The following is a 26,143-nucleotide window of genomic DNA, read 5'->3' as shown; positions in this document are numbered from 1 at the left end:
ACTCCACTCGGCTAGGCCGCCTGCCTGTGCCTGAGCTCAGCCCTGAGCCCCATGCCCCGAGGTAGCCGAGGGCCTCAGACCTCCCCCCCGCGCCAGAGCGCGCGTGCCCCAAGCGACGAGGGGGGCGCAGGGGCCGGCTCTGTTCCCTGCCAGTGCCTTGGGTTGCCAGGTTTGGTTGGGTGAATTCCTGGAGGTTTCATCACATGACATAATCTTGAATTAAAGATTCATCTTTAATTCCTGGAGACTGCAGGACAGTCCTGGACTTATTGGAAAACCTACTGACCTGTGCAGGCACAGCGCCCTGTGGCCAGAATAAGGAGAGGGCCTCAGCCCTCCCCTCCCCCCAAGTCTCTGCCCTGAGTTAGGATATGGGCATAGCACCCCCAGCCACTAGCGCCCTGGGTGGTGAGAGGCCTCAGCTCCCCCCTGCACTAGTGTCTCTGTACCCCCAGAGGACACAAGACCCCCAGCTGCCAGAGTCCCAGTTTCTTCAGCGAGGAGAGGAACTCAGCCTCCCCACTCCCCTAGAGCCCCTATGTCCTAAGTGGGCAGTGCTCCCCACTTGCCAGAGCCTCTGAGCAAGGAGAGGAGCCTATGCCAGAGCCCTTGTGCCTCAAGCAAAGAGAGGGGCCCTGGCCCATGTCAGAGCACCTATGCCCCAAGCAAGGAGAGGGCACGGCCCCCATGCCCCATGCCAGAGCCTCTGTGTCCTGAGCAAGGAGAGGGGCACACGCACACACTTCAGTGTCCCTCCTCATGCCAGTCTGTATGGATATATTGCATTATAAAATATGGGCCTGATTGGGCCTTTTGTCAGTTAAGAAATTAGCATGTATATACGTTATCTGAATATTGTTCACAAGGACGTGTGGGCAGCCTCCAGCAGGAACCTTGGGCCTGGACTCCAGTATTTAAACTGGAGAAAGGGCTGATGACACTCAGATATACTATGTGATGGGCACAAAATAAGGAATAATTATATGCACACATTATTTTTTCTGCAGGACTTCTGCCTCATTCAGTGCACAGGATTGACTTACTCGGGATCTGGAGCAGGATTTTGTACTATTTGTACCAGTCTGGGGCGGGTGGGTCTAGGCCTGTCCCCTCAGCTAAGTGGAAAGCACCACAAAGCCTAGGCTACAGTTGAGTTCTTGGGACAACAAGATTAAGCGATTAAGAATGAGGAATCCAAGGGGGAAACCAAGCAGACAGAGAACACCAGACAGCAGCACCTACTGCTCCTCAAAGGCATCCAAGGAGTCAGTGGATGCCATTCAGAGGAACTCTAGACAGAGATGTAAGCAAGCAAGGGACTGGAAATAAGCCCCATAGTTGGAGTGTACCCCCCAGTCCAGCTTCCTCCTCCTGGAGTGATGGATGGCCATCTTGGCCAGCACCACGAAGTGGTTGCCAAGGAGGTTTTGCAACTTAGTGTAAGTGCAGATGGGTTGTGTGTAGATCAGGAGGTGCAGAGAAAAGTGTAGCCAGAACCTCAGTAAGACATTCTGGAGGAGCCGGAAGAGAGGTTGCAACCTGATGCACTCTACACAGATGTGCACCAGGGTCTTCCTCTCACCACAAAAGGGACAACTTTTTGGGGAAGTTTGTGAACTGCATGAGGTACGTGTCTGGAGGAGCTGTCAACTAATATCCCCAGCAGGCTTTGAAACCAGAGTGGAATACAGGCTAGCCCAAGAGCTCCTCACCCTCCTCACATGGCAGCATGTCCACTTGGTGTTAGGGCAGGAGCAGGACACAAGGGTGAGGAAGTGGATGGTATAAAGTACAAGCATGTATAGATGTTCTCTGGGCACTGTTTGGAGGTAGACCAGCTGGATGTTGTGCAGAAATCTGTGATGGGCTAGGCCTAAGCAGATTGCAGGAGGAGAAAGGACTGTCTCATGATTAAGGCAGTTGAATGTTGCCTTTAACTGGTTTCTATCCCTGCCTGTGCCACAGAGCCATAGGTGATGCTGGACAAAATATTTAATAGCTTCTGTTGAAGTGAGCACCATCCTTCCTGTGCACTGAATGAGTGAGAGGGGTAGAAGAAAATGATATGATAGTATAATTAAAGACTGTATTATAATGCTATTCATAAGGGGCCTGAAGTAGTTTTCCCTCTGCTGATACTCACACCTTCTTGTCAAAGATTGGAAATGGGTGACGTCCACCTTGATTGCATTGGCCTCGTTAGCACTACAAAAGTAATTTTCCCTCTCCTGATATTCACCCCTTCTTGTCAACCGTTGAGAATAGGCCACTTCCGCCTTAATTGAATTGGCCTCATTAGCACTGACCCCTCCACTTGGCAAGGCAACTCCCATCTTTTCATGTGCTGTGATATATATACTGCTTACTGTATTTTTCACTTCATGCATCTGATGAAGTAAGTGGGTTTTAGCCCATGAAAGCTTATGCCCAAATAAATTGGTTAGTCACTAAGGTGCCACAAGGACTCCTCATTGTTTTTGCTGATACAGACTAACATAGCTACCACTCTAAAACCTTAATTATTTCCTAACTTTTTAGTGCTTGTCTTTGTAACCTAAATAATGTCATTTTAATGTATGTGCAGGGGCATGCGCAAGGGGGGCCAGAGGCCCCCCCAATAATTGGCAGGAGTATAGAACCACTCTGGCCCCAGGGCTGTAACGGGAAGAGCGAGCTCCTCCCATCCTGGGGTCATGGCAGGAGCTGACAGCTCCACCGGCCCTTGGGCTGGGTTGAGGAGAGTGAGCTCCTTTGGCCCCAGGGCTGCGGCGGGGCACAGAATGTGCCCCTCCAAAAGCAGGGAAATTTAAATTCCTGGATGAGCCCTTTTGTGTGTGTGTAAAACAACAGATATAATGACTTAGTACATCATGATTGCAACATATGTACAAGTTAAACATACTGTAGGGACATTTTGCTCTGTTAGTATAAACTCGAAGTCCAAAGATAAATGCTGAATAGAAAAGTATTTGGGGGAAAGAAAAACAAAAAAGGCATGATCATTTTTTATTGGAAAGTCTATTTCTTCTGTGTTCTCTGACTTTCACTGAGGTGGGTCATAGGGCATCTAAACTCTGCTCAGCTGAAGATAGAACTTGGTCTCTAAGGTGCCACAAGTCCTCCTTTTCAACTTGCCCAAAGTTTGCCCAGTAGAAGGAGTCCTACAGAATTGGCAATTTATCATAGAGCTGTGGAGAGGTCAGGGTTTGACCAGCTGAAGAAGCCAGAGTGCTTGTAGTTTGTCAGGAGCCTAACAAGGACTGCATGTAACTTGCATAAAACTGAATGGATTGCAGCCACTTTCTTCCCCAATAAAGAGAAGCTGTCCATGGGAACTACAACTCTCCCAGCATGCAATGCACCCAGTGGACACAAAGTCTATCGGTTAATGATCCGCCTTATTTCCAGGAGGAGAGACTACTGATCCCAGCATTCAATGCTCCCAGTCGGGCTGAGCGGCCCGTCTCGAGCATTGCATGCTGGGCGTCTAGTCTGCACTGCTCGAGGCTGGTCCTGAGGTTTCCGGGGTGGCAGCTCGGTGTGTTCCCATCACATCTTGGCAGTAGGACTGCAGAGCGGGGCGCGGTTGCCAGGCGTGAGCCCCCCGCAGGCGTGAGCCTGGGGGCTGAGGCGATGATCTTTTGCCATGTGGCTCCGAAGAGCCCGGGAGCGCCACGGTGAGTGGCCGGTCGCAGCCGCGTGGTTTTGCGGCTCCCTCCAGCTGTGCGCTTGCCAGGGGGCTGGGTCCCTCAGGTTCCGGGTGGAAGCTGGTAACTGGGGGTTACTGAAGCGCTGGCAGACATTTCAGGAGGGAACCAGAGTAAAACTCCCCTCTCTTGGCTGGAGGGGGGTGAATGCACCCACATGGGTACCCTGGTCCGAGGAGGCCCCACAGGGGTCTCATGGGCACCCGCCTGCCCCCACGAGCATCGGCATGGCAGGGAGAGGGTCATCATACTCCCATGCCAGTTTTCGAAGATGTATAATGCTAAATCTGGAGGTATTTTCATGGGGACAAAAAGACCTCTCTCTGACTTTTGGAGTTATCCCCCTTTCAGATTTTAAAATTCTGTTGCAAACCATGCAGAGGTTGAAGTACCTTAAAATTATATACAGTATTCATAAAATGGGAAGTGTTAGGCCACCCAAATATAGGGCTAATTACTGTTCCCCCTGTAGTACTTGGCATACAGTCCTATACATAGATTCATCGCTCTTAAGGCCAGATGGGACCTTTACATCTTAGAAGTGCGGTATGAATACTTGTTGCCAGCATATTGAATTGCACATGGCAATAAACTGCATGAAGTTAGCAAACAGAAGGAAAAAAAGTTAGGTCATATTTTACCAACCTTGATGCTGCCTTGGCTATGACACAACTCAATAAAAGTAAAACAATTAGGTGATGAGGGAAATCCACCCTGTTGTATGTCTCTGATCTCAAAACAATAATGCACTGCTAAAAATGGTTTTTTGAATGTGCCTTATTAGTATGTTATTGGAGGACATATAAAGTTCATCCTTAACTGAGAACTTTGTGGTTCTTATTGGTTTATGAGCCAACTTTAAATGCTCAATATGTTCGTTTAATCTGTTCTGGGGTAATTTAAAGGAGTTTCTTGTCCTTTCAGTAAATCTTTTGTACAATACATAGAAAACTATGTAATAAGCCTGTTCTTTGAATAGGTTTTTGTGTGTTTGTTTTGACCAGTATATTTTTAAAGCTTATGGCAAAATAAATTTTACTCTGTACTTATTTTATTTCACTTCTCTTTGTAAAGAGTAACAATTGGAATTAATGTTGTCTTCTAGGATTTTTAAGAGCTTTGGGATAAATCATCTGCTTCAGTTAAAAGCCTACAGGAAGGAAAAAGTTTATTGGAAACTGTGCAGCTCCACCAGGCAGAGGTCCCAAGCCCTAGTCCTTGGGATGGAGGAATTTGTGGGTCTGCAGAGGAGCTGGGGGCATGGATGTTCTGAGCTCCATGGGGAAATCCTGTGGTACACAAAACATCTCCAGAGAAGGTCATCATCTCCTTTAACTCTCTTCCATGGGGCTAGTGACCTACTTTCCTTCTCGCTGTCTTGCAGCATAGCTTGTTAGCACATGAGGCAGAGCCTGTACTCGCCTCTACCCTGATCCTATGAAGGGTCAGGAAGTGTGGGAGTTATTACCGAAACCAACTAATTTCTTATTGTCTGAACTGAGGGAAATACTTAGTTTACAGTTATGTATTGCTAGTAACACAGATAAGGAAATGTTTTAAAAATTATTTTTAACCTGACAATGCACCTTTTAAGTGTTTGTGTGATGCTTTCTTAATTGTGTTGTAAAATTAGGCTAGGAAAATATCTGCATCAGTGTTAGTTGGCCAGCAAGATAATGGGGTTGTCCTAATTTTGATCTGTGCTCTCATTCTCTCAGAATGAAAGAAAAAATAATTTTCTGTTTCTTTAGATTGTTTACTTTATGTAGTTTAACAGCTCTGTGTAAACTCAGTCATCTTTTCTACTGAAAACCTGTCTCTCCTGAAGAGTAAATCAGTTTCCCCTTTTGAATATCTGATTTTGTGTTTTTTTTCCCACACAGAGAAACAAGGGAGAGAGAAACATTTTTTGAAAAATGGGAAAATGTGATTTTGTAAAATTACAAAAATTGTCAAATTGACCAGTGTAGTACTTAGAATGTTTTTAACTTATTTGTTGAAAACTACTAGATTTCCAGTTTACAATGTCTCTTTATTGAGTATTGATCTGCATTCTAGCTTATTTCAGTTCCAGTAATAAAAGTCCTATGTTAAGAGGTCATATAAAAAGGCCTGCATCTCAAGGAAATGAGTAAGTGTGTTGCATTGCTTCTAGAAGGAAAAGTTCAACTACACTGGAGTTACTTTTTATGGACAAGGCTATATAAAAATTATCATAAAACTCTTTATAATATAGAGGTAGATCAGAATGAATGTTTTATAGAGATCAGTACAGTGCAGAATGGATAGAAGAGATAAAAGTATTTGATAAAACTGGAGTAGAAAGGAAATTGAGGTAATAAAAAAATACTTAAAATGGTCTACAACTTGATAGCAGGGAAATTCCTGTCCCTTCTGATTTTTTTAAATTATTTTTTTGTTCGCTTTTTGTACAGAATACTTTATTTTGTGTTTAAATGGAACATAAATCATGACAGATTAATTTTCTTTGTTTCGTAGAATCCCAGGTTTGGAAGGGACCTCAGGAGGTCATGTAGTCCAACCCTCTATTTTTGCCCCAGATCCCTCAATGGCCCCCTCAAGGATTGAACTCACAACCTTGGGTTTAGCAGGCCAATGCTCAAACCACTGAGTTATCCTTCCTCCCCATTTGTTTCCTTATGTGTGCACCAGCATCCATGATGTCATGAATGTGTGCCACACTGAGAAAAGCATGTGATGGCTTTTGGAGGGTTTTTTGGGCTTTATTTTTATTTTATTTTTTTAGTTAAAGGTGAACTACAAAAATGAAAATTGCAAGTGCTCCCATGTACCTCTGGAATAAGTTCACTACCACGTATGAACTGTTCAAAATAATGTATGAGTTTTCTTTCTTTTGTAGGACTGCTGTGTATTGCTGGCTTGGGTTTGGTGTGATTCCCAGTACGTGCTATGCTGGTGAAGTCAGACCTGCACCTGAAGAGCACTGAAGTCTGTTGATGGAAACAAGGTAAATCCTTGTTTTTGGATGTCCAGTATGGGGGGAGCATTCACAGGAAGAATTTGGGCCTCACTTTAAGTCTGACGTATTAAGAAGAGAAATTAACTCAAATGTTTAAAAAGAAATAGTTTTAATTTTTAGCTCCTAATTATTAACTTACCTAACTGTCTTAAATCAGTACTATTACAGATACATTAGAATTCATTTATACCTCTTCCCACAGCGTCTATAAAAGATGCAAGAAAAACAAGTTTGTGCGTCTCAAAATGCCTCATCTTCTTGCTAATAGAAGCTGTTTATTATGAAAAGTGAAAGAGGAAAACATCTTTCTGGACATCTTAAAAGTAGCTTGTGGAGGTGACAAAAATGCTTTGTTTGAGGAATATTTACGCATTTGCACTGAGACGCTGCCAGTTTCGAACTCTGAGTAGTGACATGTTGCTGAGCCAGTTAAATAGCTGCACAACTGAAGATCAGGTCTTTGATCTTGTTGGAAAGAACAAAGCCAAATTATCTGAAAAACACGTTGGAAGTGCAATTAGTCTACTATGGAAATTTCAAAAGGAGAAGTCCCAACTGTTGAGGAATATTGACTATGTAAAAAATCATTCCCAGTTTCTTACTCTTCGCATTTTAGCTGAAAACAAGATAGAATTTATGGATAATGATCTCTTGGTGGATACGCTGTACAATGTATTGAGGTAAGCAGTATAATATTAAATTTCATATAACCAATTTTAAATGAACCCTGTAAATTGCTTGTAAATATAATCTTAAACATTTTATTGTTCAGTTAAATAGTATTGGCTTAGAAGTTAACTTTTTTGTCAACTTTTCTTCTTCTTGACTTTTATAGCCTTCTTCCAAAACTCATGACTGTACTCCTGGCTGTCATGCAAATTGGTCTCTTTAAGGTCCGTTAATATTCAGTCCATGTAATGAGTCTTTGGCATCTTTGGCATTGATTGTCTTCCATCCACAATGCTTGCAAGGGCCATCCTATCAATATAACTCTTGGATCTACACTGGACAATGTAGCCTGGCCTCCCTCAATTTGTCTTCAGTTAGGGAAAACCACATTTTTGTTATCTTCTCTCATTTTAGTAATCATAGATGTAACAGTACTAGGTACAAAATTCTCAGTCACAAATGTGGGTTTTTTTCAAGTTGATAGTGTCCATTGAACTATACTTTTACATTTGGTAACCTTAATGGAGATAACTGCTAATTTAATTTTTCCAGTGAGCAACATGTGTTTGTTTTAAAAATGAACAAACCTGACTATTTTGTATTATTTTGAAATGTATTAGGCTAAGCTTCTTTTATTTAATTTCTTTTATATAAATATATCCTTCCAGCCTTGTGATTAAAACACAAGGCTGAAAGTAAAGAGATCTGGGTTTTATCCTGTCCTAGCTTTGCCATACTGACGGTGAGACTTTAGACAAGTCACTTAATGTCTCTGTGCCTCAGTTTCCCCATGTGTAAAATGGGAATACTTATCTACATCACAGGGGTGTTATGATGCTTAATCCATTAACATTTGTAATGTGCAATTAGACCTTTGGTTGGAAGGTGCCATAGAAATGCAAATTATTACTGGATATAACTCTCTTACTAGAGTCTGTGTAGCTCTTTTAAAGCATATGTTAAGAGTTATGCACCTCTGCCTGGTTTGTCTTGTCTTTAATCATTATGAAGGTTCACTGTTGAGGCCCATGATTCTCTGGTAGAAGAGCTGGTCATGGAAGCATGGAGAAGATTAGAAAGGCAAGTATTATGCTATTCTACCTCCAGAGAGAAGTAAATTACAAGCATGTTCAGCTTGAGTTAATGTCTATAAAAGTTCTCTCACACGGTGCTTACTAGAGTTTTAGACATTATCTAAGTATTTTATATCATTATTTTAAACCTCAACTATCTTTTTGGATTGTCTCCTCTTTTGAACTGGTTTTGTTTTGTTAACATAATCAAGCTTTGAGTATTGATGGAGTTTTGAATTGCAGGTGGCCAATGGAGGTGCTTAGATACTAAACAATAGAGGCTGTTGTATCTAGATGAATAAATGCAGATTTAAGATTATATTTAGATGTGTGAACACATACACCACCGACAAAGGAAATTCAAAGAGGGCATACATGCAGTTTTGTATTGATAAATAAAGCAGGGATATGCTTCTTGTCCTGCTCTTTAATGGTGGATATATCCCTCTCCTCCTCACCATCTTAATTTTGGAAAAGACTTTTAGTATAGAACCCTAGTATTTTTCCTTCTTTGCATTTGTGTTTATTTTGAGATTGCATTTTTTGTTCCTCAGTCCCTGGGTGAATGCAGGGGTTGGCATCACTCTCTTCTGTTGTCACCAACAGGACAGAATAGTCTGTCCTAGCCTACTAACTAAGACACACTGACAGGCTAGTGAAAAGCCAGTACTGCATACTAATACCCACACCAGGTGACTTTCAGATTCACTTCAGCAACATTTATTCAACATGGCAGCAGTTTACTGCATGATAGAATAATCTTAACCACTCCACTACAGTGGCCTTACTAAACCTAGGAACTCCTTCTGTACTTTACCAGACTGTGTACACACACTTCTTATTGTCTTATTTTGATATGAAAATCAAATTTTTTAAGGTTTAGGTTTTTAAGCTGTTCAGAACTCTCTCCTTATGGACTTCTATTTTATTTTGGTTGAGGCATGAATGTTACTAGGGGATGACCTATCAGGAAAGCAGTTTATATTGGTCTGATTTTGGGGGGAGGGAAGGGGCAGAGAGATTGTTTCTTAATTTTAAACTTCTGTCTACTTGCTAATTTAATTATTGTATTAGTTGTTTTACCTCCATGCTTTTATGGAAAGAAAAATAATGTTTACCGTTCAGTTTTCTTTTGTTTGATGTATCAACAGGTTTAGTCTGCCAACTCTATCTAAGTTTGCAATGTGTCTGAATGAACAACAGATATACGCTAGCCCTCTAACTGGCAAAATAGCTGATATTGTGAACGTGAACTTGGATTCTATACAGGACACAAGGTAATTCTGGTTCAATGAAGCTGAATAATATTAGATGCAATATGTACAGAATTATTATGCCTTGTTTATTCAATACTTTGACTTTTTATCAACTCTTCAAATTTTGGAGGAGGCAAATAATTGTACAATGGCATAGGGTCAGTCTTCATGGATGAATCCAGTCTGGGAAAATTTAGATAAGTCATCTTCTGAGTCTCTTTGGGGAAAACATGTGCAAAACTTGTTCAAGAATTTATTTGATCCTTTTACTGTCCACAGCTTGCTTAAAAGAGTAGTTTTATACTGTGCTAATGAAAAAGCAGGGGATATTACTGTACCCTAATTCTGAGTCTTACCTTGCCTTTTCTGAGGTTTTAGACCAGAGGTGGGCAAAATACGGGCCGGATCCAGCCTCTCTAACATTTCTGTCCGGCCTCCTCTGCCCCCTCACAATCTCTGAGTCCCTGCTGCTAAAAGTCCCGCAGTGCAGCAGGGCACTCAGGTAGGCTGCCTGCCTGCCATGGCCTCACGTCGCTTGTGGAACTGGCTGCTGCTGACACATTTCTGCGAGCCAGCTGCAGCCACTTCTGGAAGTGGTGTGGGGCCACGACATGCAGGCAGCCTCCCTGAGCCCTGCTGTGCTGCCAGCTGGGAGTTGCCTGTGGTAAGCACCTCCCAACCAGAGCCTTCATCCCCACCTGCACCCTAACCCCCTGCCCCAGGTTAGAACCCCCTCCTGCACCCAAATTCCCTCCCAGACCCTGCGCCCCCTCCTGCACTCCAATCCCCAGCCCAAAGCCCCTTCCTGCACCAAACTCCCTCCCAGAGCCCAGACCCTGCGCCCCCTCCTGCACTCCAATCCCCAGCCCAAAGCCCCTTCCTGCACCAAACTCCCTCCCAGAGCCCACACCCCTCACCCTCTCCTGCACCCCAACACTCTGCACCAGCCCAGAGCTCCCTCCTGCACCCAAACTCCCTCCCAGACTCTGAACCCCTCCATTAATATAGTAGAAATGTGCAGCCCATGACAACTTACCAAAATTCGTGGAGTTACCCCCCTGTGAAAATTATTGCCCACCCCTGTTTTAGACTCAAGTAAACAGCAGGGGATATGATATCTCCTGCCCTGAGAATGGTAGTTTTTCAAAAATGGAGTTGAAGCTAAATCGAACACTAATGGCCACTGAGAATAGTAATAATGATGCTCTCTATTTGTTTCGCATTTTTCTTCTTCAGAGCACTTACAAAATTTAAGTAACTAATCTTCAAAACATCCCTTGTGTTGGACAGCTTTTGTGTTCTGGACTTACTGACCTTGAGGGTGGTCAGTTCACCAAAGGTCTACCTAGGATATGGAGAAGAGGAGGAAGGCCACGTCTCTTTCTTACTTTTCAACTCCCCCTTGAGAACTGATTTGTGTATTTTAATTTTCTTTGAGCCCAAGCTTTTGCAGTTTTTATCATCAGACATGACATAGGTTCATCCCAAGCAGTTTACATCTGCAAACGGTCTGTTTCCTTATAGCAGAAAAATCCCAACTTTTTTATGAATCCCAGCAGAAACAGAATTTTTCATCGTTTTGCTTTAATGGAGAAAATATTTTTTCGCTCAGCCCTACTTTTCAGGTTGGATTTTAAATAGCCTTCAAAAAGAGAACTTCTGCAACATTCTCCATAAAGCCTTTTCCTTGTCCATTTTCTGATTTAGTTAGTTATTTCTAAAAACGTTGTTAGGTTTTTTTAAAGCTCAGTGTGTAAGTGTAAAATTTCTTGAATGTTTTTAGGGTCCTGTCGGTTTTGATGATCAATATATCTGGTGTTATCTCACAGAGTTTTCGAGAACGATTAATACAAAAGGCTGAACTTCTGTTGGAAACAGTGAATTTCATCCATTTCAACCACGCCAGAAGGATGGTGCAGTTTCTTCGAAATGTCAGACTAACTTACCGTCCATTGCTGGAAAAATGCAATAAGGTTTTCCTTGAGAATCCCAGTCAGCTTGATCTAGAGAACATCAGTCTTATCCTTGGACTATACCAGTCATTACAGTTTAACAACACTGAATTCCGATTAGTCGTTAAACAGAAGCTAACTGAAACTATTGATGATTGTAACAATCCTATGAGTTTCACAAAATTATTTGGTGCTCTAGGGCCTATGGCAGGACCAGAAGTACGAGAACGGTAAGTTTAGCCCTATTTACATCTTATTTATGCCTAGTGTGTGTGTACACACGTGCTCCCTCACACAAACTAGTACCTAATAGGATTACTGAAACTAAGACTTCAAATGTTTAAAGCTATACAAATCTTGAGTTTTCCCCATGCTCAGTATGCTATTAAAATGGATCCTTGTCTGGCCTGCTACTCTGTGTTATCCATGCATGCATGAGCAGAGAAGCAATTTTTTTCTAGTTGGCTTAATTTAGATTGCAAATTTGTTGTTACGTTGTGATACAATATTGTAACAGTTTGTCCCAAAAGCTGTTGTCTGGAAGGTGGAAGGGCAACACTGCTACACAGCCCCGCCCCCATAGCTTCATTACTAAGGCTGTGGTCCTGCCCTCCACTTGGAATGGAAGTGGCAAGGCCTAAGAAATTGGGACAGCAAAATGTGTGTCTTCTCTTTACACGAGAATCACAGCAGCCTGGAGTACCTCCTCCCCATTCTGTCCTGGAGAAGCAGAGGTTACAGCAGGAGACCTTCCAGTACTTATCCCAGCTGCTGGGTTGTAACTGGGCGCAGGGACTGGTTCTGTCTGCTCTTCTCATGCTACATACAGTCCCGGGGGGGAAGGGGTGGAGGAGGCAGCAGGGGACTCTGCGAAGCATTGTTTCAAGCCGTCTGCAAACTCAGGCAAACGATTACATTTGGTCAGATTTTCAAACTTTCTTTGCTGTCATAAGCTAGACTTCAAATGAAAGTTGAGATTTCGGTGTGTGGGGTTGTGCCCCCTCGCAGCAACTGTCCTGCAAATGACAGTGGTTAGCTGTGCTCATGTAGACTTGTTGGTCTATGATAGAGAGTTTCTGGGCCAAACTGGTGCCAACAAATTGGTTCTCTATTTGACCTGATTGTGCAAAAAAATTAAGTTTGGAAATTCATTGGCAGACTGATTTTGAATAATTTAACACTCTTATGTCCTCTAAAACCAGTTTAAGTCAGTGCTAGATCCCATTATAAAGAGCGTAGCATACTGGTTAACAGTGACTCACTCTTAGCCTCCTTTTAAATTTTTTTTTCTTCTTCTTACAGAAGTAGACCATTTGCTGGCTTCTAGAATGATGTCAAATCATGTGCCCACCATGTACTCTTTCATCTTTTACCCAGTTGTTTATGCTTTTTTTACCCAACTGTGCTGAGGGAGGAAATAAAAAAATGAGGGTCTTTATTTTGAAGGAGTTTGTTTCCATTATTTTCTACTATAGTTCCCACAGTACAAATCTCTTTTCCCTCCTTCTTCAGACAAATGTGATTACTGTATTCTCCTCTATTACACAGGAGAATTGTTGGAAACTAGCAAAATGCATCTTTTCTCTTACTTTTCAGGTTAATAGCAACTGCGCTACTAATGGTGGAAGAATTTAACTGTCACCAAGCATTAGTAGTAGTGGAAACGATGGAAGAAATGGAATGTAGAAATTCACATCTGATTCAAAAGTAAATTTTTCTAATAATAATACCACATTATATTGAATTCTCGTTGTAAGCAGTTTCCACTTCCTACAGAAAAATACTCAGGCATCCTCACATATGAAGCAGAATTGTGCTCAAATTTGAGGAGGGTTGGAAGTGGAAGCTGATAAAGCCAGGATATATTGCAGTGTATATATGCTATGCTTGTGTTTCTTAGTTATGTTGTCACAGCTGGACCCAAAGTGATTCAGTTGGTTCAGGATATTTCTTTGAAATACATGTGGTCTCACCAAATTGACAATAACATCCTGAGCTAGTTTATGAATATGTGATATCTCTCAGGCTCTCTGATCTGTTGTACAATACAGACACTCAATTCAGAATACATACATATGACAAGCTGCATTGGCCCTGCCCTGTCTGGTGCAAAAAAGGAGCTGATAGGAACTCAGGCTCATATAGGTGCTGCAGGGAGGATCTGTAACAGCAGCTGTTCCAGGAACTGTGAGGAGGAGAGTGCCTGAGAAAAGGCTGTGGTCTGATCCCAGGCCTGTCCATCTGGGTTAAGAAACCCAGAACAGGAGGAATATTTTGGTATATTCTGATGTTTTGTTAAGTGTTCTGTAACAAACACACTGATCCTGCACATTTGACTAGCTGATCTGGTTTTCTGCTGAATTTTTTTCTCCAGTTTATCAGACTCTATTTTGAATTATTAGTTCATGTATCCAACCAAGCCAGATCCTCTCTTAGTGTAAACTAGTATAGTTTCACTGAAGTTGATGAAGCTATTCCAGCTTATGCCATTCAAGTATCTGGTCCACTGATTCTTATTCTCTAAATTTAACTGACAAAGTAAAAGGTCAGCACATATTTTCCTTGTTAGAGCAGTAGGAGGTGGTCTTAGTACTTCATAGTGATAGTTGAAACCATTTGGCCTAAACAAATCTTCATAAGATTAAACAATGGAGAGGCGCCTCAGAGCAAGGCCAGAGGTCTGACCGCATCAGACCTTACATTATAGAGATAATACAGGACTAACACTGATCAGTTGCCAGTCTCTGAGGCTCCGATCCTACAATTCAGTATGCACAGATGGACTGCTGCATCTGTACAGAGCTCCATCGAAGTCAATTGGGCTTCATGTGGATGCTGCAGTTCACCCACGCGCAACAAATTGTACGATCTTAGGTGTTGTCTAAGAGATATCTTGTTCATGATGTAAGAAGTTCCTCTGTGATGTTTTTCCACAAAATTATAATGAAGGAATTGATCCTTATCTTTCTCATTGGTTTCAGAATTGCTTCTCTTCTACATAAGTACTTGGATAAGTACAAGCCAGTAGAGTTGGCAAAAATAACACAAGCCTTGGTGCTCCTGCATTGCCAAAATGCAGAGCTTTACACCAAATTAAGAAGATTGATGGTTGGGTGCGTATTCTTTTTGTAAATATAACTTGATTATTACATTAAACAATTGTTACTTCACAATTGTATACAACTTGTTAGATCTTAATGTTTTACTAACAATTAAACTGTTGTAGGAATTCAAGTCTAAAAAAGCACATGAACTTTAGGATGGGAAGTGAATGTGGTTTAGACTCTAGACATAGTATTGATCTATGTAATAAATATGATCTCCATTGAATATAAGAATGGGCAAGGAGTCTTCTTACACTGGAACTCTAGAATAGGTGGCATTCCAGCAAGATCGTTGATAGCTGCTACTTTGATTTTATTAGTGTTTGTGGGAAGAGATGATGAAAGGGGCATTTCTGCCTGGAGAAATGCCTAAAAATAATCCATTTTTGAGAAGTAGGGACTCCAGTGTCAGCCCAAATGAAAGAGAAAGGAGCACAAATTAGGGTATTCTTCTTTAATTGGGGAACCTCATGCGCGTGGCCAAGTTGCTGTGCCATAGTTAACCCAAACAAAGCTAAGGGGGTTTAATGACTCTGAATAGTTCATGTTGGGGGACTATTGCTCCATTGACAAGGAGACCCTTTTAGGAGCCACAGAAAAGGAGCTCTCCCGCAATGGCTTCCCCCCATTGACCTTCCTGTGGGGGGAAGGAGCTCAGTCTGAATGGCTTGTTAGGGATAAGGGTGTCTCTACGTCCCTAACACACTGTCCAAGGTTCCTCTTGGAAAGGCCGGGAAAAGGTTCATTTCGTTTCTCGTAATCCAAAAGATTTCTCTTCCTTCTCCTGCAATGTTGATACAGTAGGGGTATCCCTGGCAAAGGATATGTTAATTCCTGACAAGGGGGCTTTTTTCCCCAGAGGACCCAACAGACAGGAAAATAAAAGCTGCCCTTAGAAGGGACATCTAAGTTTTATCAGCAACCCTTAGAGCCTCATTGACTGAATTAGCTTCTCTGTGCCTTCCTCCCTCTTCCACTACTAGGAAGAGTGATTCAGAAGATGATAGAGGAGAAAGGGACTATTCTCGTCATCATCCCAGACTGATAAAGAAGTCTGTGATACTCAGACGTAGTGCAGGTGTTGGAAAGGTCTCTTCTCTGTCTCTTCAAGTAGGCACGATCTCCTCTCTAAGGGCCTGCTCTTGCATCTCAGGCAAGACTATTTGAGCCTGGCAGTTTTATATCTGAGTGGCAAATCTGAGATATTTCTGTTACGTAATATGGTTAGGCGCTTTATGAAGTCTTCCACCCTCTTGGTCTATGCAGCTATTTGGACAGAATTCTTCTACTAGTATCAAGATAGACCAACCCTAAAAACAGGCATCCCAGCTCATCTGAATTTCTTAGAGGATGGTTTAAATTTCACATGCCAAGAAAAGAAAATTTATCTGATGACTTCATTTTCTCCAATTAACACTATACCTCTCTCCTTCCTTCAGCATGTAGCTTAGTCCCATTGCCTCAGCTTCGTCTTAGATCCTCTGCAATGTGGCTTCCACTATTTCCACACCAAGGAGATGGCTCTATTGACCTCCAATTGATCAGCCTGAGAGCTTCTTTTCTTTTCACGTTTCATAATTGCATTTAAATAGTGCTTCCTGTTCTCTGCTTCTTAGGCTTTCATGCCTCTGTTTTCACCTGCTCTGGTTCAGGTGATTCTATAGCGGTAGTTTTGGTGACAGATATTAGTGAGTAAAGTGGCAGGAAAATGTTGGTCTCACAATAAATAAGACAGTAGTCAATGCTTTGAGCTTTTACCACATTGTTGTTGTCATTATTGCAAGCTTCTGAAATGTAGATGGCTAATGTGGTTAATGCTTTATTTTTCAAATAGAATTTATATTTACATAATTTATTTGCTATTTTTATCCATAAATTATATTTGTCAGTACTGATGGTTTTTCTTTCCCCTTTCTTCCAGCTATTTACAAGTTAATGTTGTACCCAGTGACATTTCTATGCTAACTCGTGTTCTGTCCATGCTTCCTTCTTCTCAAGTGGATGAAGTAGTGATTAACAGAGTTGATGCAATTTTGCCTCAGTGCAACTTAAGTGATTTGAATGCCTTTGCTACAGCTCTTGTCAGATGGGTTCGTCATGATCAGTCACATCAGCAAAGCACTTCTGGACCAGGTGCGAAGCTTCTGCAAAAATTAAGTAACTGCGGGCATCAGAGGCTTCAAAAAGCCAGTGACATGGATCTGTTGCTGGAAGAGCTTAGATATATATCTGGAGAATGGTTTGAAGAAATAATTGTTGAAGAAACAATGAATACTTGTCAGCGCTTGATGGATCAGATTACATGGATGAATGTACTAGAATTTTCATCTTTTTTCGTCAAAACAAACTACCGCTCTACTCCATTACTTGATAGAATAGCTTCTGTGGCAGTTCAACATATAAGCAAGGTATTGATGATACTTCAGGTGTTAACTATAATTTTAGTATGTCAGATGATATATGTTCATTTTTAGAAGTTTGGCTCCTGATGGTATGATCATATGTGTTGCCTTTTTCCTATAATATTTTTATTACAGTGAGTGTTATTTCTCCTCTTCGAATGGCTTTGTAAATTATTCAGTAATGGCTGGAAAGAATCAGATTAACATAATGGTGGGAATGGGATTAAAGACACAGGAGACCTACCGATTTCAAACCTGTTAATTGGCAGTTCTAGAGGTTTTACTCTACTTCAGGTGTGAAATAGAGGAGGTTTTACTCCCAGAATGAAAATTTTCCTGAAAAAGGATTGTCCTTTCTAAGAGGACAGATGAGTTAGTCTCCTTTTCAACTGAGTTGTCAATACAATATCTCCTGGGAAGACTCTGACAGTCTTAAACCTAATGTATTTTTACTGGTCTTGTGGTACTAAGATGAAGCTAGAAGATTTTAGACAATTAAGCTGGGCATGTCTCTGATTTTGGAAAGAAGAGAATAATGTTTATATTGCTATAGCTATCTGCTCCTACTTTTGCCCTGACGCAGAGACTTTAATTTCAATACTTCCAAATATTATTCATCTGTTTTGTATATTTTAAAATATTTGTATGCTGTAAAATCTGAGGAGCAAAGGAAATCATTGGAATTTAAAAGTAGTCCATGTACTCTAGGTCTTCTGCTTCTGAATTAGTTACAAACCTCTTCGTTACAATGCAACATCAGGCTGTGTTGAAATTGATTCTTTTTCACTCTTCAAATGGTTATTTTAAAATTTCTTATCCAGATCCATCCTTCTGGAACATATACTATTCTCCTCCCCTTCACTATTATGAATTATGATCCTCCTCAAAGTGAAGAGTTCTTTGAGACTTGCATCCAACATTTTAGCTCTCACTTAGGTAAGTGATGGTAGGTAATGTGTAGGTAGGTAACGATAGGTAAGTGATGGTAGGTAATTGTGTCAGTTACTGTTTTTCCAGGGCACAAATTTAGGTACACTTGAGAAAAATGGGAATTGGATGGCTATTGAAACATATGGATTAATTTTCTTTTCTTTTTCTAAGTAATGTTCTGCAGAATTCATTGTGTGTTTCCATGAAAGTTCACAGCCTTATTTCAGCCTTCAGAAATCGCTCTTGCTATGGGACTAAGAATATATCTTGAATTGTTGTACAAAGAAAGTGAGAATTTAAATTAGCTGATATTCATGTGGATAAATGGAAAATCCTGTAAAAATAATTACTGTGGCCTTTCCTAAAGGGATTGGAATCAGTCCCTTAATTATTTGGGGGAGAGGAAAGATCTTGATGTTGATTACCAGAAGATAGTGAAGCAGGAAAAGATGAATAAAGACAGATTTCTTGGCTGATAGAATAGTTTGAGAGTTGTATGAAAGATTGCCATGTAATGTAGTACCTTGCTATTATCTCTTCTAAGACTAGTCAGTTTCTTTCTGCAGAGAATATGCCATAATTAGGCCAGGCTTTTGTGGAGTAGGAGAGGCACAGTTCCACTTGGCTGGTGTGACAAGCCTCGCTACTAGGAACAATATATTTTACAACACAAACTGCAATTTACTGTGTTACAGTTTTACAGCCCTCACTGGGCAAACTGGAGAAGCAATGGGCATGTGCAAGTCCGTGTGTGTGTATTTAACTCCAATCGATAGTAATGGGAGTCAGGCATGTTAATGGATGGAAGAATAGAGCTCATTAGACAATTTTCATTAGACTTTTTATAAATGTATGTAATACATCCATATAAATATATGTTTTGGTTTTTAAAGGTTGTTTTGAGCCTCACCTCTTGGTGCTGCTTGGTTACTCCTTGGCTGTTGCTGAATATTTTCCTCCAGCCCTGATAAACGCAATATTTAATGTTGATTTCCTAGCCAAACTGGATGCCCAGCTTGAAAGTAGGTATTTATCCCTTAGTTTTTTATTATGCTTTTTATAAAGACTGTAAAGCTTTATGAAATACCTTTTACATTGTAAATGATCCCAAATCAGTAACCAAGTAGATTGTAGATTGAAAAAAAAAAAATACTGTTACATTGAAACTCCAGTAACTACAGTCTCTTCTTCCTTTTACTTAAGGCCGGCTTTGAGATGTGCTGAGCTCATTCTATGCAAGGGCGCTTAGCACCTCTCAGGATCAAGCTTTTTATATACTAAATCCTAAATTTCTATTTCCTCTGCAAAATCTTATTACATGAGCAGGACAGGAAGTGCTGTTTTCTGCTCTTTTCTGTCATGATGTTGTTGGTTGAGGTAGGGAAAACATGAACTCCTGTCTTGGCTAGTCAGTAAAGGAGGAGTGTCTTTTCAAATATTTTCTCTTGAATTTCAAGTATATTTTCATTTTAAGTCTTAATCCCATCTGCTCAACCAGCTGGCAAATCTGCCAACTAGCAAACAGGCTCTTCCTGTAACAGAGTGAGTTTGATACTACTAAGAATGCAATGGTTTGGGGAGATGTTTTATATTTTAATCAACCTGCTAAATTGTACCATAGTTAGTCTGTGTAGCTATCTATTTCTCTTTTTACCCTCGTGCTCCTTCCCCCACCCTCTCTGTTGATTTGCTACACACATTTGTTGCATCTTATCTAAAGTTAGGCCCTATCCTGCAAAGAATGATTGTTGTTTCACAACACCTAGTTAAAGTATCTGTGTTACGTAAGGAAAGACTGACTTTTATAAAGTTTGTTCTTCAAAAAGTTCTTTGCCTTTTAGACTAACACCTAGATTGTAACCAGTTATAAACATTGAAAATTAAATTATTTTGCTTACTTTTATCTGATTTAACTAAATTAATTATGTAGGATGTGGTACAAAATGGTGTGGTAGATAAGTATGCTAATATAGAAATTGAATTACTTCTAAATAATTGAGTCTTCCTGGAAGACACTTTTCCAAATACAACTTGATTCAGGTGATGGTTGGAATCCTTGGTGGAAAGGAGTGGGGAAATCAGTGTATTGGTTTTAAAAGACATAGTGGGAATCTGAGCATCATCAAGGATTTTGTTTTGGCTTTGTTTGCAGTTAGTTTGTCCTCGTATTAGAGCTCACATAAAATTTTCAGAGTGGTTATTCATTTCCCAGACCCAGTTTCTGTTTTGAAATAAATTATATTACTGCAGGAATCTTACAAGAATACTGTCACATGTATTGCTCAGGAAATAGTGTGGAGGTTTTGTCCACAATAGAAGACTCCCCCCAGACTTTCTCTCTCTGTAACCAAAGGAGTGAGCGCTAGTTCCAAACTTTGATTCTGTTCCCCCATATACATTTTGCTACAACTAGGCTGCTGGGCTGGCCCCCTGCCATTTAGTGAAGAGCTGATGGGTAGGAAATTCAGAAGAGATGTTTTGAATGGCTGTATTTTTCTGATGCCTTATTGTTGACTAAAAAGAGAAGGAAAAAATTCCAGTTGAGGGGTTTCCATATTCTGTGTAAGATTCTGAACGTAAGTGCATTAATGCACTGCTAGCTGAAAGGCTATTTCTCCATTAATTAAGTAGCCATTTTGAATGCCCTCCAGACTTCCTGTGTTCCAGCTGACTTTTTAAATTCAGCCCTACCAGATTCCTTAAATTGGAGGGTCCGGTTACGCCTGATGGAATTGAACAGAGCCGTGTGTCTGGAATGCCCTGAGTTTCAGGTCCCTTGGTTTCATGAGCGCTATTGTCAGCAGATGCAACGTAAAGGTCAGTATTTTAGGAGCGGCAACGCCATTACTGTTGTTAGTTATGGAGGACCAACAGTTTGGTAGGTGCTACATTTCTTGTAGCATTTTAATGGGATTATTTATTAGCATACTATAGAAGCTGATAACTGAATGTAATACTTAGCACAAAAAGAAGTCAGATGAGACCTTAAAAATGGATGTCCTGTCTGTCCTGCATTGATGTGAAAATATCCTGTGGCAGTACCTGTAAAAAGTAAGGGTTTACTCCAGTGTGCTTGGGCAAAATTTGCCCTCCCCCTTACCTTGTTGTGGTATGTGCCATTTATGCACCTAGCTGCCACTCTTCTCCTCAAAGGTGGTGGAGCTGCATGTAGGTTGTGAAAGGTTAGCTTACAAAAGTAGAACACCACCAACGTTAGTGTTCTGCAGAAATGCTTTCATCCCACAGTCTGTTTTGGGATATCTAGTGTAACGATTGCAGTTTTCTGTTTACTGTGACACTATTTTTATTTCAAGCCATCAGGCCTGTATGTTGATGCTCTAATTTGTCCATTTTGCTTTTGTAGGCAATGGCAGCACAAATACAGCACAACAGCAGATTCATAGAATGCTGGGGGAGATCTTGGGAGGAAGCCAGTATGCAAAAGTATCTGTTCTCACGCCTTACTGCTATGGAATAGGTGGGTGGTTAACCAGGTTGGTGGAAATAGCCTTGGATCCACTAGTCCACAGTTAATTCCTGTAGGGGTTATTATAGGCCTGAGTCTTCTCCCTAACTCCATTGCTATATAATATCTGAAAATTGTGCCCCAAATGTCTAAGTATAATAAGCCATCCAGCAGAATGTTGCTATTTTGGAAACTGGATACAAAGTGGGTCTGAAAAAAGGCCCCACAACTGACTTTGCCCTATATAATACAAATAATATTTGATAACTCCAGTGATAACGGTAACTTAGTTTTTCTTAAAATAAATGTTCTAGATAGTAAATCAGATCCCTTTTCCTCCTATATTGATTAGTGTACTGGGTTATTGCATTTTCTTAGATTTTGAATGCATTCTGGATAAAAACAAAAAGCCTCTTCCCTATATGGATCAGAGTATAGTTTTGGCTGACTTAGTGCAGTGGGGACCAGACATCCAGCTCCTGGGGAAGAAGGGGCTACCACCGGGAGCACAGAGGTTAGTACATGGTTTTCTATACATTAGATTTTGCTAAGTAGATGAACCAAGTTTGTATATTCAGGCTTTTTCTTACCCTTCATGCTGGCTGTGGCGTCTCTTTTTAATATACACATCACACCTCCTGTGATTAGAAGTGGTATTGAGTGCGAGGCAGGAGAGACAACTGTTCCTTGTGAACACCTGATATCAGTATGTCCCCAACTCTTTTTTTTTTTTTTTTTTTACCCCTCTTATTTGGAAAGTAAGAAATCAAAGTCTCTTTGGCCATTTGTAGGTGCACTGAATGGCTGTGATGCAGAAATTTAGCCATACAGCCCTGACTTCTCAAAGGCTATTTCTTTGCAGACCTCGTGCAACTGCTGTTGAACCTAGTGAAGTTGCAGGTGTGGAGAACCTAAAAGGATGAGGGCCTTATCCTCAGTGCCTCAGCATCCCCCCTGTAAAATGCAGCTACAACTCACCCAGAGGACAGCGCCAGGCTGTGGAGGGTTAAGAATTGTAGATGAGCTTTAGCATTCTCAGATGTAAAGGACAAAAAAAAGTATAAAGTTTTAAAGTGTAGAGTGGTTGGCTCTAAAAAGTCAGTCAACAGTCACCACAGCAATATCTGAGATGCTAAACCTTTGCCTTGTGCTGGTCTTGTTCAGAAACAGGCACGTGATAACTGTTAATAAACACTGACTTTTCAATGGCAACAGCACACTCTAATTAGAAGTCGCTTCCAAAAAATGTGCATGTGCTCCCATTGGGTGAACACACCTGGCATCTTGTACATCTACGTGGTTTGATAATGGCAAAGCTGATAAGCTAGAAGGGCTTTTCCATCAGTAGTATTTTATTCTAAATGTAGCAACACATTAGCTCCTGAGCTTGAGCAGTTGATATTACACCTGTGCTGTGTTGGCTGCCTTTCCAAAGGCAGACTGGTTTCAAGTTGGCTGCCTTTTTAAGTCCTTCATGCCTATATTTAAGGCTTCCTCTTTGAACTTTGTCTTTAACAGTGTGTGTGCCGACAGCTTTCCTTTCAGGGATATTTTTACAATTCTGTATGTGCAAATCAGGTATTGCTTATACAAATCCAGTAATTAAATGCACAAAAATTATGTAGGGAGATGCAACAAAAGTGTCTACCTTGAAAACGCTGGTTTGGCTGTTTTCCTGTTTTGCAACTACCAGAGGTGTAAAAGGGAAAAGCTTTTGGGAACCATCTAGAGTTCATATTTGTCTAGATAAATATGAAGAAAATTTAGTCTTGACTTAAAGAATGAGTTTAATTTTCTTTAAATTTTTAAACCTTAGTTTTCAAGTTATTCTAATGGTAGTCTGACTACAACTATTATAATTGAATAGGGGGAACATTACTAGACATCCTACTAATCTTTGAAAGTAACTATTTTGTTTGTTAGCAGAATTGCTGTGGAGTTTCTGGATTCTAAAGCTTTTTGCAAAAATTCATATCACCTCAAAGGAGACACTGCAATGAAAAAGAGACACCTGGAAATTTTGGGGTACCAGGTGGTTCAGGTATGGTGCACACAATCTGTTATATCAATATCTTATATTTGGACTGGTGTGTACAATCGAATCCTCTAAGCTCTCCTCTTCAAAAACTTTATACAGTTTCTCTTTAACAGGAGAGGGCATATGTGGCAGAATGCTCTCTTGTATTTGCAGGGGATTCTCTAGGCTCTGTAACGTTGTTGGGGAAAGACAGTATTTTTCCCTACCAGGAGGAAATAGCTATGGAAAGTGTGTTGTCTAGTTCCTGTTCACTCGGAGCAGCTGCAGCAAAACAAGGCAAATGATCTTGTATACCCTTCCTCCACTATAGCATAGTGGCTGCTTTGCCTCTGCTGCGCAAACAGAGGAAGTGAGGGATGTGCTACTCTCTTTGGAACGCAGCACTCCTTGGTAGATGATTGCTGCCTTCTAAAAGGAATGCCAGACTGGAACCACCTCTAAGTGGAGAGAAGCTCCATTTAAAAGGAGTGAAAGTCCATTGAAATGCACTGAATCAATTTGGAAATTCTGCTCCACTTCAGTTCAAGTGGGGGCTTTCTACACTAGGCCTGCCTAATTCTCCACTAGTGCAGCTCCAGCAGTGGAAGTTGTGGGATAGACAAGGCATGGACGCTTACCACTGTGGTGTGTAGCCCAGACACAGTGATAAAAACACATGTCCTGCCTAAGCTACTGCTTCCACTGTTGCGACAAGTGGTGGAGCTGCCCCAGCGGAGGATTACAGATCTAGGGTTATTATTCCTCCAAATTAGTGTCGACGTACCCTAGAAGCAAAGCTTCACTATAAGCAGGTTCCACTCTAACTCTTGCTTCATCTACTGTAATTTGAAACAGAATCCCGTCCATGTGACTTACAGTTTTGTTCTTCAGACAGCTTGAATACCCTTAATTTTCTCCCTCTGGTATTCTTCTGACACTATATGTTACCCAATTTTTATCATGTCATTTCCTGTCTGAGGCAGTTTTTAAAATTTAAGGGTCAGATCCTCAGCTGGTGTAAATTGCCAATTTATACCCGTGGGGGATTTAGTCCTTAATTAGAAGTATTTTGACATTCGGACAGGAAATGACATGATGATGGAGCTATGCCAACTTACTCCACCTGAGCATCTGGTCCTTCATCTCTACTATTATTATATGAAAGCAAGCTGACTGTTACCAGGCAAATACATTTAGCATTAAGAAATTCCTAATATTAAAAATGAAGCATAGCCCATATAACAATCTTCAATCTTCCATATCTCCTATAACAATCTTCCATATCTTAAAATGGAGAGCATGGGTCTTAAATAAAAGGTGCCACGCATTGCATATGTGTATCTACTATGACACTGTGTCTAACCAGAAGAAATGTTAACAGTAAGTTACCGTGCAAACTCTGTCTTACAGATTCCTCACTTTGAATGGAATTCCATGGAGCTGTCATCAAAAGATGCATGGATGGAGTATCTGAAAAAGAATATATTTGAAACAAATTAATATAGAAGAGACAATCATGAATATATATTTTCATATAAACATTTAACTTTATCATGTAATATTAAATATTTTGTAACCTTAAGACATGTATTCTCCATTGAAATTTCTTTATAGGCTTGACTGAATAAGGCACTGGGAATCAGGAGATTAGAGACGTAATCCTGAGTTTATCAATGACTTGGCTGGTTGCAAAGGTCTAAAAAAGTGATAAAGTTAAATTTTACATTATTACCAAGTTATAGCTTGCAACCAACTGGGACTATGGCAGCTTGACCATAAAATGGTACTACCACCTCCTCAGCAGGGATTGGGGAGGACACACAACATTTATCAAACAAAAATTTGGAAATGTTATTGCAGATACAGCGTGAAATCCTTCAGAAATGAGGAATGTTTTTTGGTGTGTGACAAAATGGATAACAAGAAGTGAATGCAGAATCTCACTAGTAGCACAGAAACATTGGGAATGCAAGAATCTTAACCAAACGTATTAAAGCAGGCTTTCTTGGCCATACTGCAGCTATTTGGTACCTGTCCATCAAAGTGGCAGTAAACTTAGAAACTAATGAGGATTTTCCTCTGGGGTGGGGAATCCTGGGCCTCTGGTGTAGGGAGTGTGGCTGGGACCTCCCTGAATATTTCTTGGGCCCCAAAAAGTAAACTAGTCCAAAGGTGTGGCACCCAATCAGACCCCCAGTCTGCACTGCACAATGTTCACATGCAACTCATGATGTGGCTGTAAAACTGTAGCTACAGAGCAAGTAAAATTAAAGGATTTCCAAAATGGGGGGCAGGGGCAGGGAAAGCTAAAGGACTTTACTCTAGGAGTACTGTAGGACTACCTGAAGGATTTTACTAGAGCTTGGGATTGCCAGATGGCTCATTTGCACAGAAGCTCTCATTGGACCAGCCCATTGGCAATAAAATTACATACAAATTAAAGACAAAACAGTGCAGAAGTTAAAGGTGAATTATATTTGGGAGACTGGTGGAAGACAGCAAAGACCTTCCAAAAACTAATGAGAGTATCTGATATTACATGGCACAGCTTGCAGCCAAACTTAAG

At 40.9% G+C, this 26,143-nt stretch overlaps 1 protein-coding gene across 4 annotated transcripts; it reads left to right on the top strand.

Moving 5' to 3' along the window:
* Positions 1-3,498: 3,498 nt before the first annotated feature.
* On the top strand, positions 3,499-25,159 carry FASTKD1 (FAST kinase domains 1). 4 transcript variants are annotated; one of them, XM_077830080.1, is made up of 16 exons: positions 3,499-3,677; positions 6,589-6,696; positions 6,977-7,388; positions 8,389-8,457; positions 9,602-9,727; positions 11,490-11,888; positions 13,255-13,365; positions 14,640-14,771; positions 16,684-17,170; positions 17,986-18,100; positions 18,988-19,116; positions 20,780-20,911; positions 21,459-21,572; positions 21,939-22,074; positions 23,484-23,601; positions 24,988-25,159. In XM_077830080.1, exons 3-16 carry the CDS (start codon positions 7,054-7,056, stop codon positions 25,075-25,077), a joined length of 2,493 nt encoding a protein of 830 aa, XP_077686206.1. In that variant the 5' UTR covers positions 3,499-3,677; positions 6,589-6,696; positions 6,977-7,053; the 3' UTR covers positions 25,078-25,159. The 4 variants fall into 4 exon arrangements, with proteins under 4 accessions (XP_077686206.1, XP_077686207.1, XP_077686205.1 ...); XM_077830081.1 differs by having other exon boundaries at positions 6,911-7,388; positions 23,487-23,601; XM_077830079.1 differs by having other exon boundaries at positions 6,911-7,388.
* Positions 25,160-26,143: the final 984 nt, after the last annotated feature.

The sequence above is a fragment of the Eretmochelys imbricata genome, chromosome 11 (genome assembly GCF_965152235.1).
Source record: "Eretmochelys imbricata isolate rEreImb1 chromosome 11, rEreImb1.hap1, whole genome shotgun sequence".
NCBI lineage: Eukaryota > Metazoa > Chordata > Testudines > Cheloniidae > Eretmochelys > Eretmochelys imbricata.
Note: the sequence above shows the minus strand (reverse complement) of the source record. Positions and strands in the feature narration are given on the sequence as shown.